The 18,279-nt window shown below is 51.7% G+C and overlaps 1 protein-coding gene across 3 annotated transcripts in view; it reads left to right on the top strand.

Moving 5' to 3' along the window:
* The window catches only part of SH2D3C (SH2 domain containing 3C), a 49,984-nt gene that overhangs the window by 20,665 nt on the left and 11,040 nt on the right, over positions 1-18,279 (top strand). Inside the window, exon 1 of one of the 3 annotated variants that reach the window (XM_090022177.1) lies at positions 10,031-10,196. The exons of the other annotated variants lie outside the window; for them this stretch is intronic. Within the exon in view, the coding sequence (XP_089878303.1) occupies positions 10,116-10,196 (81 nt within the window). The 5' untranslated portion in view covers positions 10,031-10,115. Of the gene's footprint in view, positions 1-10,030; positions 10,197-18,279 lie in introns of those variants that run through there. 3 annotated transcript variants of the gene reach the window in all.

The raw sequence follows: 18,279 nt of genomic DNA, 5'->3' as shown, positions 1-18,279 counted from the left end.
CTTAAAACCTTGAGTATCTTCCTGTTCAGTTGACATCCCATACAAATTTAAGAAGCTGGCATTGGTTTCTATTTCCTGTGCTGCAGTAGGTGCATTAATACCAGAGGGAGACAGAAGGCTCCTAGCTAGCAAATGCCATCTTGTTGATATTGTGACTGTGTTCAGGACTTGGGAAGCTCATTTCCTCTTTACACTGCTCCCTCCTTCCTTGCTTAAAGGAGTTCCCTTAACACCGGGAGCTTCCCACTTCTTCCCTTCACAGGGCTTCCATCTGCACAATGATGTTTAGCACTACACCAAAGGTATGGTTGGCACAAGGCCTTTTTATAAGCAAGGAATCCATTACACTTGGATCAAAGCCTGTATTTCACTTCATTACCCACCCAAAATTCAGCCTCCTCTGTCTATTTTGAAGTCCAGCTTCAGAGTCAGATCTAAACCCAGATCTGGGTCAAGTACAGGGTGTGGGAAAGCCTATTCCATCTGTCAGGAGCTGTGTCAAGTCTTTGGCTGTGGGGTAGGTTTGCTGCCATGCGGGGCTTTTAAGTCAGTACGTGGGAGGAATCCCCTCCCTATGAAAAAGCAGCGTCATTGTGAGAGCTGCCTTGGCTTCATGTTGTCCAGATGTGGGAGCAGGTGTTTGCTGCATCAAGGAACACAGCTAGTGACATGGAGCTAGGGCTGGAGCCACCTCATCCCTCAGCCTCAACGTGGAAAAAGCAGCTTCAGCTACTCAGTAGCAGCCACGTGAAAAGTTGGTGTAAATCTCTACAAATCTCACACAAAGATCCTGCTTATTCTCCAGCAAACTGTTAACATTCCCTGGGAGTCTTCATGCGTTGACAGAAATTCATTAGTGAGCGACTAGCCTTGGGGAAGAGCATGCATCTCAGAGGAATGCCAGCAGGACTATTTGAAGGGGGCAGGGGTGGGAATGGATGGCTCAGGAGCTTGCCCATGGGGATGTTCAGTCTTCCACTTCCACACGTGCAGTACAAATGTAGCCCAGGTCAGCTACGAATGGAGGTTGCCACCATCTGCTCTCTATTGGTGACCCAGGTGAAATAATCAGATGACTTCCCAGTTCAGTTCCCAATGGGAAAATGTTCACCTTACAAAAGTCAGCAGCCACAGGTTTGCAACAGTATTTGTCTGTTGGGGTGCTGAGCACCTGCCCTCTAAGAGCCAGGCTTCTTGAAGGTGTGTCTGCAGCAGGACAAAATTGGGAGGCATTCCTGGAAATCTTGGCAGTTGGCACTAGATGCCAGGCTCAACAGAGAGATCAAGCAGCAAGTCTCAGCTACCCTGAGGGCTCTTTGGTAGTAGGAGATGTCCTGAAGGGGCAAACTCCAGATTCTAGGACTATTACTCCTTACTTAATGTGGGGGGTTTCAATCCTTTCTGTAGCAGGACCTCTCTCTCTCATGTAGCAATACAGGAAGGGCAGGTTGTCTGGATAGCACTGGAATAGTCAGGAACATCCAACAGCCCTTAGGATGGAAATCTGGAGAGCTGAAAGCAGCACATCTTTGAAGGAGGGATGGTAGACGTGTATTTGTTTCTCCTGTTTGCCAACCTTTGCAGTCAGCACAGTGTGAATCTCTTTGATTTATGCAAGCATTGTCCTGAGAGGGCAGGGACATAGGCAGAGGAAATGAAGAAGGAATTCACTTGAGCTGACCTTGCTCGTGAAATGTTTTCTCCTTACTATATTTTTCCATGCACCCACATACTTAGCTATGGGCTTAATTTGTGAGTTATGATTTAACTAACCAAAACATAGGCATGCTAGAGAGATGAATGTAAACAGTCACAGGCCTTTGCCATTACAGTCCAAGCGCCCTTGATGATCTGCCAAAGTGGCCAGCTTCAGATCCAGATTGATCTTCCTGGGCATTCAGGTCAATTGTTTTTGTTGTGTCATTGAACGGGGCTGTTTTGTATTTTGTCTACTGATCGACCGACTAAGTTTTGCTGGTAAAGTAGTGGTGATGTCTATTTATTCACTTATTTATGGACAAATTCTCTTGAATTTAAGGATGAAAGTAATAGGCTTCTATGGAAATGACTGTAAAACCTTATAGAAATTAGTGTTGGTCTGATGAACTAGCCTACAGAACGGTGTATAGCCCAAGGATTAAATTCTACATGATGTTACTACAAACATAGTATAAAATACTGTTTCCCATGAAATTTGCTGTAAGTGCCTAGGAAATCATAGGTCGTGTGCATCCCCGTGGTATCCAGGCGCCCCCTACAGGTATAGTGTGTCTTTCGTCTGCTTTACTTGACGGATGATTGTTGCGGTAATAGGAGTTATCGAACTCGAATAAATAAGTAATACAAACTTAGATCAATCAAGATGATTGAACACAGAGCTGGTAACAGCTTGCCGTGTGCCTTCCATGCTCATCCAGGAGACATTCCGAGACCAGGTCTAAAGCTAGATCCATGCACTCATGGAAACCCCATACTGAGGTGAGGTTTGGCACTAAACCAAGGTAGAGGCTTCACGCTAGCCCCTTGCACAGGGGCAACTTTCACTCATTCAGATAGAGGTCCTTCTGATGCAAATTCCGTGGGCTACAGAAAATGTGTCTTGCTTTATAGGCAAATCAGAAGACATGGTCCTGGCCCCAGGGACCTTCTCACTGGGATGCAATGCAGTTGCACACCCCAACAAGCTAACTCATTCTCAGAGTGCAGTATGCGCCTCACTCGCATGCCTGGGATTTCATACATTTCATACATTTCATAGACATTAGGGCTCGAAGGGACCTCGGAAGATCATCGAGTCCAGCCCCCTGCCCCAGGGGCGGGAAGTCAGCTGGGGTCATAGGATCCCAGCAAGATAAGCATCCAAATGTCTCTTGAAGGTGTTCAAAGTAGGTGCTTGAATCACCTCCGATGGCAGGCTATTCCAAACCTTGGGGGCTCTGGCAGTAAAGAAAGTCTTCCTTATGTCCAGCCTGAAACGGTCATGCAGGAGATTGTGACCGTTCGACCTCGTCATCCCTTGGAGCGCTCTGGTGAACAAACGTTCCCCCAGATCCTGGTGAGCACCCCGATAAACTTATAGGTGGCCACCAGATCAGCCCTGAGCCTGCACTTTTCCAGGCTGAAGAGTCCCATAGCTCTCAGCCTCTCATCGTAAGGTCTGTTTTCCTGACCTCTGATCATGTGCGTGGCTCTCCTCTGCACTCTCTCAAGCTTCTCCATATCCTTTTGAATTGTGGAGCCCAAACCTGAATGCAGTACTCCAGCTGCGGCCTCACCAAGGCCAAGTACAACGGTAGAATGACGTCCTGGGATTTGCTTGAGAAGCATCTATGGATGTAAGCCAGCGTTTTGCTTGTTTTACTAGTTGTAGCATCACATTGAAGGCTCATGTTCATCTTGAGTCTAACAGGAAGAATTCCTCAGACCAGAGCATACTCTCCCTAAACCTTTCTGTCTGGCCTTTCCTTTCATTCCAATCCTCCCACAAGAGTCAGTGCCTCCCAAAAGACAATGGGTCCTCAGCAATTTGGTCCCATGCACCTGGATGTATCAGAGTGATGCACCCTCCTGTCTGGAGTATTATCCATTGATCATGTGAGAAGCGGGACACTTTCCCTCTGCTAACTTGCTGAATTGGTTCCGTAAGTAGACAGGAGTATAATGCCTTTGTACAGACTCTTTCCTAGGCATTAACGGCTCACATGCCTCACTGGTCCTAGTGGCAAAATCTTCCTAGGGAAGGCCCAACTCTGCCCAGTTATGCCTCCCATGTGGGCTCAACCTAGAGAGACTCGCTGACCACGTTTCCACTCACCCCACCACTTCCCAGGAAGCCATTAGAGTTCCTCCAATCCCAGCATCTCCCTTTCGGTGTCACTGCAAGCAGTGCTGCAATGATACTGGCTGCTGCTCTAGAGTCAGGCTTTCCTAGTAGGAATCAGCTCCTCATGGAAACTGGGCAGGGGACAGGATGGTGGGAAGGTTCTAGTTATTCCCGATCTAGTCTGTGGAAGCGGGAGTTGTAGCAATGGTAGAGTCACTGATTGGGGAGCTCTTATTTACTCTAGCTGCTCCTAGCAGTGCTGGGAATCAGGATTGGTGCACCCCTTTGCTTTGCTGAGATTGCTGGATGTCTCATATTGACATGAATAAAATGATAAGCAAACAGAGAAGGAACCAGCCTGTCTGTTCTGCAATACTCAAGCAGAGGCAAGACAGGGAAGAAAATATAGATGAGAGAGAACACAGCCCACCAACAGAAATACCCTGTATGAAGGAACAAGGGCAGGTCAGGGGCTGCTCAGAGAATCTGCAATATTCACATGTGCTGCTGAAACAAAGGCCAGGCCACAACCAGCTTGTTATCAGCTCCTGAACGCCCCCCCACACCATGGGGTTTGCTCTTGGTGAGTCAGAGTTGCTCCCACAACTTGGCTCATCAGTCAGCCTCATTGGCAGGCGCTGTGGAGAGTGTGTGGGCTGGGGAAACTCCAGCAGGTCTCCCCACAGCAAGGTGAAGCTAGGACCCCTTGGACTGCAGTCGTGAGCATAGGTCTGCTTGCTGTACCTAATTAGACTCCAGGCAGCTGGAGTGAAGGAGGCGGCAGGCCAGGCAGCCTCCCACACAAGGCCCAGGGCACACAGAAGAAAACAGGCTAGCACATCCTCACCTAACCCGGGGGAGCCAAGTGCTTTTATTCACCAGGCCTGCTTGCCCTCATTCACTGTTTCCTTCTAGTGTGGGAGCAGCTGCTGCTGCTGGCTGACGTGTTCCTGCGTGCAGCAGCAGCACTGCTGGGATAACACAGCCAAGGAGCAAACCACACGCTGCCCAAACAGGTGTATGTGCCTAGCAGCACAGGGCTGGTGGTGGGAAAAGGGGCAGCTGGCATCTTCCAAGATAAGCTGGGCCTGACTCCCAGTCACCTGCACCCACATAAATTACCACGACTCTGGTGTGGCATCTCACAGACGCTTTGTAAGTGATTATAGATGGTTCAGGGCAAGGAGGAATGGGGCTCGCTGAGTCGAGCTCACCAACCCTGCAAAGAACACTAGCTCCCAGAGGGCCCATCTAGATCGGCCAGATCGATTACCAGATCGGGGGCTTGGTAATGAGGTTTCCCAGTCTGCCTTCGGGGGTGGGACACCCCATTCTCATTTGTTTCCATGAGAACTGGGCATCTGAGTTTCTTAGGAAGCTCTAAGAAGTTCAGTTTTTGCCCCTGCATAGACAAAGGCAGTCATGTTTAAAAATGTCTTGCCCACAAGTAAACCATGGTTCTTCCTGAACCAAGCAAACCCTGTGGTGCTGTCTTGAGCAGCAAAACAGGGTTGTTCATTAACTGTGTTCGTTCAGCTGAGCTACTTTCCCATAACAGAAAAGCTCTCCTCAAACCTGTTAAGGTGAACTCAGGTCGAACATGTTTGAAGCGGTATTAGTAGGCTCTCTTGGGCTAAAATTTGGTCAGCTTCAAATATACCACCACCTACATTTTAACATGTGTAAAGACAGCTTCTCTTCCAGGTTAAGCTAAGTCAAATACAACTGAAAAAAACACAGCCTCTTTCTCCCTCAAAACAATGTGTGGCTCTAGGGTTAACCTCCACCAGGTTAAAGCTAGAACTTGATGGTCTGCACTAGGATTTTAAAGCATATTTGAAAGTGTGCTATATTTTAACAGCACACTTTTTTTCCCAGGGCTTGGGTGCTAAAAGAGAGACTGCCATGAATGGGGTGGTAATTCAAGAAGTCAGGGTAACCCCCCTAAGAGCTACAGATTTAGGCTGTCTGCACATTCAAGCAAAACACCTCAGTCTCTGCTTGGGTGACGTAAAGATTTTCTTGAGAACCAGCTGGCTAGAGCACAAGAAGCCCAGCTTTGCCTGAAAAAGGCAGGCAGATATAAAAGTGACATCTGTCCCAGATCTCTTATATATCTCTTAGTGTAGGATCTCAATGCTACTGTACCAATGAGTGCCACTTCTTCAGCCAGAAGTTAAGCCCCTGCCAAAGCCCCAGTGCTGTTGAAGGGAAGCAACGAAAACCTTCAAGAAGGAAAAGGCTTTTCAGGAAGACAGCTCACAATCAGGTTCTTTCAGTGCAGCATCTCCCTGTAAACCACCATCTGCTCTGTCCCTCGGCCCTATTCAAGATGAAAGAGCCTATGTACTCCACTTCCAGCAGTGAAGGGCTGGAGATGCCTGTGGGAATGTGTGAGCGTCTGTGGCTCTGTGCTCATCTCTCTCTCTCTCTGTCTCTATTAATGATACCAGTTGTACGTCCAGCCAGTGTCAAATACAGGCTAGGAGGGAATCCAATGCTACCGTCACGTGGAGAATTTCACAATTCCTTCACAGCGCATTTCACCATAAATAGCATTTTCACAACTGTATGACATACTTTGGTCAATGGAGAGGCACTACATTGTTCACATCACCCTGGGTACAAACATCGCTCAAAGCCCTTCAAATTCCAGGCCCCTGGTGTGTGCTGACCTTCCTGCCCCATTTTCTTTGCATACAAGGTACACAATGCATGTAGTTGTGTTTCCTTTGTTTTTTCCACCCATGGTTGTGTGTGGAGGAGCTGCTCTGGAGGACTGTCTTTTTTTCAAGCTGTGTTTGCTTCGCCCTTTCCAGGGGCTGTAAGGCATTCATTTGAATTAATTACATGGGAAAATGTACTGCTCAAATATTAACTGTGGTAGAAAATCTCTGTGTGTTAGCAGCCCTGTACTTTCTTTGGAAGCAGCAGTTGAGATTTGCTATATACTAGGCATTTCCGCATCCCAGGGCGCATCTACATGAAATAATTAGTGCCCATTGGACTAATTCTACTGCGCATTAGCACAACTGGCAAAAGCAGTATTAATGTGCTACTGCACAATAGATTAGTCCAATAAATATTACATGTCACAAGAAAGTGTTCGTTTATGCTAATGTGCAGTAGCGCCAATAACTGGTACTACCAGTTATTACAGGCACTACATTTAATGCACTGTAATTACATCACATTAATGAACATGTAGATGCGCCCAAGTGCCTAGGATCCCTTGGACTTCTGGAATGAGGCTGTAGTTGGCAAATGCATGGGGTCCTTGCTTGAGGATAGGGAGGCCCATTTTTACCAGCACTCTTTTAAGTTGTTGGTATTAATAATTCTACAGTTTATATATCTCCACCTTCCCCCCTGCCCAGCCTCTTGTTTTAGTAATTCTGAGCTAATCCTTCTCCAGGCTATATAGCCTGATATAGACAGTGTCCAACACATAATTGCTCAGAAAGAGACAGAGAAATCCATGCGGCTCACAGCCATATGGATGTGAGCTATGAGAAGGGTAGAGAGATCCTGTCCCTCCCCATGATCTGAGATTTGCTCGCCTATGGATCACTGAGAAGGAGCTCGGCATTTTGCCTCCAGTACAGGGGACCTGCCACTGAGAGCAGCTGGGTGAAGACCTGCAACTCTCCCATCACTAGATCCCCTATCTTCTAGCGACTGACAGGAAAAATACTTCTTTAGAAGACCTGACAGAGATAATAAGCTTCCTGCTAAAGGCCGAGAATGAAAAATGAACGTAGTTTGGAGGGAAGAGAAGGGGAGGCCAGAAATAGCTTTGCTCTGTGTGGCAATGTGCCACCAGGGAGAACAAATAATAATAATAACCAAATGGACACCTGGGGCCAAAACCATCCCTAAGGTTACTCCAGTGTGTGCTTACACAAGGGAGGAACTTGGCCCTTGGCACAGAATCTGTTTTCACTGAGCATCCTACTGTGGGCAGGGATTTGACTGAACTGAATTTAACTTTGGCAGCGTTCATCTCCCCAGATGCTCCAGTGAAGTCTGGTATGGGATTGAATGGGATTGTGCTGGGCAAGACAACTGTACTTGGAGTATGGCGGGGCAGTCATTAATGGGGACATGTGAAGGGGTCTTCAGGCTCAGAAGGAAGTGGGGGAGGGTTACTCAAGGTGTAGGTGTTCATTCCTCTCTTTCTCTCTTGGGTTTAATTGCCCATTTTATTAGCAAGCTCTAAACAGGGTGTCAGTGTGAGTAAACAGAACTGGTGCCAATTAAAGGCTGGAGGCCTTTTCAGAGGCCATCCCCTGTGCCCACCCCTTCTCATTAGCACAGACACTGTGTGAGTGGGCAGCTCAGCCTCCCACTGGTTGGACGGCCTTGACGCTCTGCTGCTAAGTGCAGACATCAAACCCTTCACAGGAGGCTTTTTTCTACAATGGAGCCTTAGCCAGTATTGTGGCAGGAACATGGGACTGCACAGCACCTCCTGGGCTCGTAAGTCCAGGTCACACATTCACAGGCAAACCTTTATCCAGACAGTCCCCAAGATTGTCCACTCAAGTCCCCATCACATGGCATAGCTGCAGAGCACATTGGAAGGAGAAAATACTCTACAACACACTACCAGGAAAGAGCAGGGGAGACAGAGGTGCCTCCAATGTACTGCCATGGCAAGGGCAGTGCCAGTTCAAAGCCCTAGTGGTGCACCAGTAGAAGCCAGTGCAGCAGTATACATATATAAGTATGAACTGATGCATAAGGATTGCACCAGTTCTAAGCGATACTGGAGCAAGTGGCTGTGGTATGTTAGGATGGCACAAGTACAATGTGCACGAGCACCGGTGCAAAAAGCCCTGTGTAGATGAGGCCAGCAAGGAAAGCAGGAGGGCTTCCAGGGTTCCTCCACACCACAGCCAGCCCAAGGTCTATCTTCCCTTGCTGCCCTCACATAAGTGTCCTGGATGCTGGGACATCCCACAGACCTATGAGGCAGAGAAGCCCAATGACAGAATCAAAGCCTGGCTCGCAGAGAGAGACCCAAGATCAAGGCATTGCGAGTGAGAGGTCAGGCACAGATTAAAGATCTAATGTCACAAGCAGCTGCTCGTGATGGCTGGCTCGCAAGTGTTTGCAAGTCCTTTGGGAAACAGGACACCTGCGTGGAGGAGACCCGACTGTTTTAGATTTGGCCAAACCAACTGGCTCAGATGCAGTGTTTTCAGCAAAGCCAAAACAGAGCATTTGGGAACTGAATTAAGTGTGTCCACACAAGGGGGTCGGGTCCCTGCCATGAAATGAGCTTTGAAACCAACGTAGCTGCCTTGGAGTGATGCTCATGTATCCTCCTTCATGCACACCCAGGGGTGGGGTTTGCCACCTGACATGGACCAGGCTTTCTCGCTGGGGAGAAAGATCAGGACCTGCAGCTTGAGCCTATGAAATCTATGACACAGTCTCTGAATTAGAGCTTCCTGGACCTTAAATGCTGGAGGCCACAAGTGCGATGAACAGTGGGGAAACACCCTGGTCAGACTCAGTTTCCCTCCCTGTCAGTGTCCACTCTGTGCCACTGTGTCACTCACGGATTTCATAGACACTAGGGCTGGAAGGGACCTTGGAAGAAGGAGTCCAGCCCTCCCCCCTCCCCCCGGGGCAGGAAGTCAGCCGGGGTCACGGGATCCAAATGTCTCTTGAAGGAGGCCAGAGTAGGTGCTTGCACCACCTCTGGGTGGGGGGGCGGGGAGTCTGTTCCAGGCCTTGGGGGCAAACTCAGGCTTTTGCCCCAGGTGCTTTTGGATGTGCTTTTGCACTCAGGCTTTTTGATGTGCCCAGTGCAGCGGGGCTCAACCTTGTGCCCCCAGCAGGTTGGATGGGCAGTGCCTGGTCTGTCTGCGGGACCCCGTCTGGCACCTGGGGCAGGTGGAGGAAGGGGGCACGGCCTGGCCCCATTCAGCGTGCCGGGAAGGGGCACGGGCACCTGGCGGAGGAGGCGGGGGGCAGCCTGAATGCCCCCCCCATGTCCCGAGCCGTGGGAGGCGGAGCGCCCCCGGCCCATCGCGGGAGAGCCAGCACCTCCCGCGGCGGAGTCAAGGGGCGCGGGAGGCGCCGGGGGCGGGGGCGGGGCTGCGGGCGCCCGCGCCGCCGGGGGGGGAACAAAGGCGGCGCGGCGCGGCGGGGCGGGGCGGCGCTCGGCCCCAGCCCGCCCCGCGCCGCCCCCCGGCCCCCGACGAGGGATGAGGTAATCGCGGCCGCGGCTTGAAATGAAAGCGCCGCCGCGGCGGCCGCAGCACCGGGACCCGACGGCACCATGACGGAGCGCTGCAGCCTCTGGAGCGCCCTGTCGGCGGCCGCCTGCTGCTTCTACCGCGGCTCCTTCATGCAGGTGCAGGTGAGCGGCCCGCGGGCGGCCGGTGGGGAAGGGCCGGGCCGGGGAGCGGCGCCCCGCGGGGGGGAAGCCCGCTGCCAGCCCCGCTCTCAGCCGCGGGTGAGGGAGCCCGGGTCCGAGGGACCCAGCCGAGCCCGGCAGCACCGAGGCTTTCCGTGTCCCTCTCCTGGCGGAGGGCTCTGCATGCCGGCCCTGCCATTAGTGTGACCGGGCGGCGTGCGACAGCGAGGGACGCGCCGGCATGTGTGTGGCAGCGCTGGTAGCAGGCCAGGCTGAGCCGTTGCTCTGCTGAGGAGGTGGAGCACGCAAGCCGAAAGGCGAGGCGCCCGAACCGGGCACCGCACGTCTGGTACCTCTGACAGGTGGCGATGCTGGTAGCGGAGCGGTGGTGTCTCGTGCGGGAGCCCTCTCGCCTGCAGCTCGCTCACCCAAACCCTTCTCAGGACATGCTGCTTCCCTGAGAGCCTCTCCAAGCACAGAATAGGGAGCGTCCCACCCCGCTGTCCATCACACCTCATGTAACGATGGGGTCCTTGGTCTTTGTCTCAGGACACTTGCACAGCTCTGACTGCATCTGACTTTGGTTAAAGGATGCTCAGTGTGTCAAGGCCCCTGCTGTGATCCTCAGCTGCCTTGCACTTTGTGTCATGTGTGGGTGGGAAACGCCAGTCATCTTGCTTGGCACCCACCGTTGCAAAGGTCAGAGGTGCAAAAGATGAGAAACGTGGGTCCATTCTTATCCGCTAAGTAGGAAACAAACAGCATTTACGCAAAAGGCACTGATGCTTCCAAAGATAAGAGTCAAACTACCTTTGGCTGGAAACTAAGAGGCTACCAACCAGCACTGTGCAAGTTAAATAAGCAACAGGAGCGTATTGTTCGTGTCCCATGTAACTCGAAGCAGCTTAAAAATCAAGACTCTCCAGCTTAGAGAGCATGAATGCCTGCTCCATATGGGTATTGTCAGAGCCCCACCTGACCTCCCACTGCAATTGCTTGTCTCAGGCTAAACCCTGGGCTTGGTTTTCTTTCTTGGTACTATGGGAAAAGAAACTGCCTGAGACCAGACTGAGGAATCTGGAGAAAGCATCCCCAAGGCGCTACAGCTCCCCGGCTTAGCGCACCTTTTAACCAGCACGGGGTTTCAGATGCTCCAAGCCAGTGCTTCCCAGGGTTGATAGGGAACCACTGACTTCTGTTGAGGGACTGTGGGGGAGTGGGGGGACTATGTCCCAGCAGTATAGGGGTTAAAAGTGAGCCCCGAATGCTCACCTGGCTCTGCCAGATCTTTATCTCCATGTATTTGTGCCGGAGTCCGCACAGCAAACACTCACTGAACTCCAGATGAATGACTGGAGCCTTTCCAGCTGACAACAGCATCTCTGCCCCTCGACCAATAGCAATGCACCCAGCACTGAATGCAATGACATCATTTCAGGCCAATGGTAGCTCCGAAAAGGGATGCAGCAGCAGCAGCCGCCTTGAAGTGAGATAACTAATACATAGAGAGATGGATGGATGGTGTATGTACACACACAGCACACCCCAGCTGTGCCTACGCTAGTGGCCTGGACCAGTGGGATGGCATCAGTGTAGGTACCACTGCTCCAACCTACCTGCATGCTGCCATGGCCTCACTTTGTCCTACAGCCACATGGCACTTAACTATGGCATTTCAGCTGCATTGCCCACCAGCTGCCTGGACCACAGAACTTTTGCCTACATTTCCAGAACGTGAAAGACAACGGGCCAGGTGAAGCCATGGTCCAGACCTTGTCAAAAGGGAACTTCTCCGATCCCATCCTGAGGAGAGACTGGGCAAAGACTTTGAACCCATATCTGTCCTCAGTGGAGCCAGTGTATAGTGGCATCCTTGAGTGATCCACGTTGCTCAATAGATGGGTCATTGTGTTCTGTACCAGTCGGCATCTTTTGAAGATGCAGGACATCATTTCTACATGGAACAGAGGAGGGAACTGGTTTTTATTTTTATTGATAATCAAAGACCAGCATAATTGGTTGGGCTCATCACAGACTATCCCTAATCTATACTGTACGTGACCAAGGTCAGGCAAACAGTCCTGACAAACCAGGATGTCATGCTTACAAGAACCCTAAACAGGGATTCTGGTCTTCCTCGCCATAGGCATAGGGCAGAGCTGGAGAGCCATCCTGTTAGCCAATAGCAGTATACAGCAGTAAGCCCTGTTGACCTGTCTGGGATCAGTGGAGCAAGGTGGAGGGGAAGTTGTTGGACCCCAGGAGACACTAATGGTCTTGAGGCTTATTTGCTTCATGGGAAGTTCTTGATGGAATCAAGTCTTGCTTCTCTCTCATTCCACATCTACCTGAACAGGGTAGATTCCTTTTGCCTTCTCTCCTCAGTCGATTTCTTCCATGGGCCATTTAATGTCCAGATGCTGCTCTTACTGAGAACTTGGCTGCTTTGCTCTTCCACTATGGATTCTCCGTGCTGGTCCCTGCACCTGCTTGGAGACATCTGTATTGCTGTTACAGTGGAATGATAAAATGTGAAGTTGGCATGTCTCCAGAGGAGGGTCCCAGTAGGGACAGGTGGGCAGATTTTGGGATAAAAAAGGAAAAATCAGGAGCTTTTTGCATTGAGGGCTAGCCTCATGGATGATCTGGGGTGATCAGCTCTATGGGGAATGAAAGGGTTTGTGGGGTTCACAGGGCAAGACAAACTTCCAGACTACCCAAAGCTTGAAGAGGGTTGAATGAGTAAAGCCTATGGTGATCCTGGATTTGAGAGGGCATCTTCCATCTGGCATTCAGACAGTATTGCCCACTCTAAAGGACTGTGCTACTTGCATGTATGAAAGTCTGCTCAAGATAGTTCTTTGTCCATCAGAGATGAAAACAGAGGCTAGACTGGAATAAGGGCCCCATATGAAGTCTCTTTGAATGAGATTCTGGTTGGTAGCCCTTGGCTACCACTTCCGTTCTACTGCATAAAACAGCGTTCCCAACAGCTGAGTACACTGAGCTAGGGCCAGGCTGTGTGGGGTGAATGTACCCCTACCTGGGAGACTGCCAATCCACCGAACTGCAAAGGAAGTGAAGCAGCAAAGCAGGGGCACTGGGCAGCTGGTGTTTTGTGCTGTGCAGGGACCAGGGAAGGGAGGCGGATGGAGATGGATTCCCCCTTCCCTCTTGCAAAAGCTGCTATTATTGTTTGCTCCTAAGGACCTGGAAAGCATCCTCAACCCCCCTGCCTGGGAAACAGCACCCAGTACACTGTCTGGGGCAGATGGCCTCCATCACTGTTGCTGAGCCAGCCTAGTGGCTGCGTTCCCCAAGCAGTGCTTAGCATTGGCCTTGGCAGCTCCTGATCTGGTTTTCCTAATATACTTCCATTATATTTCCTCCCAACCTCACTGTGCCTCCAAGCTTGGCAGGTGTAGAGCAGGCTGGGCTGCAAGGAAAGGCAGGGCCCAGCCTCTGATCTAACTGTGATAAGAATGACAATTCCAGTCCTGCCCCAGACCTGCCATTTACCTGGGCTTTGAAAGACTTAAGGTCCAGTGGAAACTCAGCAACTGCACTGGGCACAGCCTTTTCTAGCTGGGCACTTACTTCATCCAGTTTCACACAGAAGCATTCCCCATGACAGCATTCACTTGGCCTTGGATTGCCTCATCTTCCTAGTACCCGCTTCTTGGCTCGCAGCCAGCTGGCACCATGCACTCAGGGGAAGGCCTCCTCTGAGACATGCTGGCAACTGAGGCAGAGCAGTCAATTGTTGGGATAATGGCTAATGGCTCTGTGGTGCATGGGCTGTTCAGCCAAGTGGCTTCCAGCAAACTTGACTCTATGCAGAATGCAGCCCCAAATGAGCAGCTTGAGCAGGGACTGGTGCCCTAGGGCAGGAGTGCTGCGGACACCATTGATGCCATTAGCACAGCCATCTCCAGCCATGTGGGCACGGCCTGCCAGAGGCTCACAGTGATTACCTTTACCCCAAATATCAATAATACAGGGGTTGTGAACAGTGTGATGCAAGACCAAGAGACAGCAAGCACAACAAATGCCTTGGCCAGGCCACCCTGAACTAAACGGGTGTTTTGTTGCATAGCCCAGCAGTGATTAGATTCTGACCCCACTCCTCAGCATAGCTGCTGGGGGTGTTCTCGCATGGCAAACAGTCCCCAGATCTCATGACAACAATGCTTCCACTTCCCCTCTTTTCTGCTAGTGTAGCACCTGCCTATTGGAGCTAATGCCATCCTGGCTGCTAGCCAAATCCAGGCCTGGGAACGCTGGGTGCTGCTCAGTTTGTTTTGTTGTTCTCCTGCATGTGCCTGGGGTGGATTTGGGGAAAACCCAGCTGGATGGCACTGCTGAAGAGTAGCTAATCCTCTGCCCATGTGGAGCTGGTGGGAAAAACAAAATGCAAAACTGACTAATCTATTGAGCAAGTAGAACAGGGAGCCTGAGGGCTAACGCCAGCCCTGTCAGTCTGTGACAGGAGGCTGGAGATTGTTTCCTGAAGGACCACTTGAACAGTTTTCATGTCCTAGCTGCAGTGCAGTAGCCCCTGGATGCCCACCCAGCTGGCATCCCATTATACCAGGTGCTGTTTCCCTGGGGTTTTATTTCCTGCCTAGCGGGAAGGCATAAACCTGGATCTTAAAGGGCAGGAAGATGAAGGCACTTGGGGAAACAGCCCTAGAATGGAGAACTCAGGCAGGAATGTGCTCCCATGGCATCAGGGAGACCCTCAGGAGGAGAGATCATTCTGCAAGCCTGGGTCAGCCCTGCAGGAGAGGGTGGTGGAAGGCTGGCAAGTGGCAGCTTTTGCTGCGGGACTGCGTTGTGGTGGGGCTTTGCATAGGTGCTTGAGCAGCCCTCACACTCCATCAGCTGCCCACTTAGGCTTGTGGCAAAGGTTAGAGAGTGCAAGGTTGATGAAGACGGAGGGGAAAGTCCCTCCTGAGAGGAGGCAAGTGCCAGGGTGGGGGAAGTGGATGGGAAGCACCAGGGGCCATTTTTCCAGTGAAGCAATGCCATCACTGATTTTAGGCAAAAAACAGCTTTGAAACTTTTCCTGCTACTTGGACATCCCATATCACTCCGAGGGCATCATTGTGGGTACCCACCTGGGGCAGCAGCAACTTGCTTAGATCACACGCAGCTTCACCCTGCATGGGGATAGCCTGCTATATACTTGCTTCCCCGGGAGGGCTCTGCAGGCTGCTCACTGGCAGAGATCCTTACCCTCCCTCCAGCTGGGGAGCTTCATGAGGAGTTTGATTTGAAGCGCCTACTGCAGGGAATGAACCGAGTAAGCTGCTGCCACTCGCAGGCTGCTCCATGTCAGAGGATGGGGTTGTCATGGCAACCGCATCTGCTTAGGCCTGGGCCCCCAGGGAGGGAGCTGGACCTTGGCTGTATCCTCGGCTGTATCCTCTGGCTACCACTTATTTTTAATAGAGCCCAGCTGGAGTAGATGAGTTTGCCCTTAGAAGGACCCGAAGACAGGGGCTTGTCTACCAGTCAGGAGCAAGCAGGGACCAGAGATCCCACCAGGCACCCACAGCTTCCACAGAGCAGTGGGAGCTCAGGGCTCTCTGATCCTTGCAGGCTTGGCCCCAGGTCCACATGTAAAAGCTCCAGATGTGCATGGAGGCAGGAGTTCAGGGCAATGGCGAGGTTGAAGGCAGCTGCAAGGTCTGCTCCGAGAGGGTGGAGGGAGGTGTGGCGCTGTTAGAAGGGAGACTACTGTCTGGGACAGGCAGCTGAAGAAAACAAGAAGTCATACACTTGTTCTGTCCATAAGGACCAGGGGAGGTTGAAAGGAGTCCAAAAAGGAACACTGGGCATTACTGTTGTGAACCTAATTAAGGTTTAAACTGGAGAGGGATGGTGATGGAGATGGCAGAGAATGGAACAGGCCTCTATAGGGAGATGTAACCCCTAGACTGCAATAGAAGGAAGCTTGATAAGCCTCACAGCCAGGCAGGGAACCGACTTCCCCTGAGCTGAAGGATAAAAGGGGGGAAAAGCTCTATCAGCAGAATACATCATTACACTCCAGCAAGGGAGAATGGCTTCCATGCTCTTGCTCTAACCAAAATGAGCCAAGCCCAAGATGCCAGGCAGGAAGAAGGGAGGGGAGATGGCTACTGTCTCTAGGAAAAGTGATGCAAAGGCAGAAATGTCAGCAGTGGGGGGCAGGGAAAGAGCTAGGAGTAGATGACCGACTACGCGATCCTGTCCAGCCTCCACAGCCTGGCCCTAGCTGGATTCTGTTAGTCTCAGGGCTGCCAGAGTCAGCATCAGAGCCACCACTGCAGGGTACTGAGGGAGCTGTCTCCAAGCCATCGCTGCACCGAGACCTTGGCACAAGCCTTGCAACGCTGGCCCAGAGAAAGGGTGCAGCGTGCAGAGCTGTGCTCCAGGCCTCTTGGCCGGCACTACAGATCCTCTCATCATGCATGGGCATGCGTGGGGAGCGATACAGCCGGATGGCCGTGCACTGTTCTGGTATGCACCCCCCCAGGCAGGAGACACTCTGTGTAGATATTGTCCGAGAGCACCAGCACTGCCAACCCCTTGCAGGAAGGGGTCTCCCCGGCCCACCCCTCCTACGTGCAAGCACATGCCTGGCTGTAATTATTCCCCTGCCTCTTCTCCAGCAGGGGCAGCCTGAGCTTGACTTGGCATCTGACAGCCCTCCAGGAATCCCATCACCTCTGCAGCTCTGGCCCTAGGCACTGCAGAGCTAAGGCACAGCCCCAGCTCCAGCTGATCAGAGACATTACGTCAGCTGTTGTCTCCCCAGGGGTGGGGAGGGGGAGAGACTGGGTGCTTTAGGCTCAGGTGCAGGAGTGCAAGTAAAAGCTCATTTCTATGCAGCAGCTTTCCTTCAAAGCCATCATTACTATTCATGATATCAGCGGGTGGACACAGCAGAGTTAACCCTTTGGGGGATGGGACACATCTGTTGTTTATACGTGATCCCTCTTGAACTTTAGACTGGGCTTCCCCTGACAGTGGGGGGCGGGGGGAGGTTCAGATGGGTTGGCTGTTGCTTTGGCTATAGAAGTCCCTTCCTGAATGCAGCTGTAAGCATTGTGAGCCCAAGACAGTGAGGAGTGCTGGTACTGGTCTTGTCAAACCAGAGCAGGGAGCTAATGTACTGACCAGCTTTGCAAGGAAGAAAGCATTGGATTAGGGCTAGCAAGAGGATCCACTGAGATCCCACACACTGCACTGTGGGGACTCCAGGGGACTAGGTGTGCTCCCTGCCTGTGGTCCCAACTCACACAGCAGACGGCCTGTGGCAGGACAGCACGTGGCATGTCACATCAGGGCAGTCAACCTGCTCTTGTCTGAGCTGCTCTGGCCAGGGACAGAAACATGAAGTGTCCTGGGCTGAGAGGCAGGGGGTGAAGTTTAGAGTCCTGGTTCACGCTAGACTTCTTGCATCACTGTGGGCAGGTTACTTCAATTCTGAAGAGAAGATATACCAACTTACACACAGGAAGGCAGTATATAAAGCTCCCTGATGCATGGAGAGGGCCGTCTAACTCTATAGTACAGCTCCCAAAACAAGCCCTCTGTAGAATCAGAGCAATCAGTGGTGCTGTGTAAAGACTGGCGCGTATTATAAGCCTCGCTATGGCTTGCTAATCCCATTCATGAACCAAGGGGAAATCACCCAACTAGAAGCTGGTGGCAATGGGATTCCCTCTGGCCTTGGTTTGTTACCCCACTGCTAGGGCTGGGCCCCTCCCTTGTCTTGACAGGCAACATATGGATCTTCTCTATAGTGTCCATAGGAAAGCATGAGCTCAGAGAGCTAGGCGGCCCCACCACAACCCAAAGAGGTTTTGAACCACTCCCAAGCCTTCTTGAGGACAAGGTTCCCAGCCCCACCTGATGCTGCCTTAGCCCTTGTTGTCTGGGTCGTGGCTGAGGGTATCGCAGTGGGCAGTCCCTCAAGCTGCTGCTACAGGGCACCCTTGTAATGCAGCCCCAAACCCTGCAAGTGCAAGATGGGCACTCCATTTCCAGCCTGATCAGAGCAGGATCAAGGGCCATGCTGTAGTGCCCTGCATCA

Source organism: Crocodylus siamensis, chromosome 11, assembly GCF_052110815.1.
Source record: "Crocodylus siamensis isolate JL-2025a chromosome 11, ASM5211081v1, whole genome shotgun sequence".
In the NCBI taxonomy this organism is placed as follows: domain Eukaryota; kingdom Metazoa; phylum Chordata; order Crocodylia; family Crocodylidae; genus Crocodylus; species Crocodylus siamensis.
Note: the sequence above shows the minus strand (reverse complement) of the source record. Positions and strands in the feature narration are given on the sequence as shown.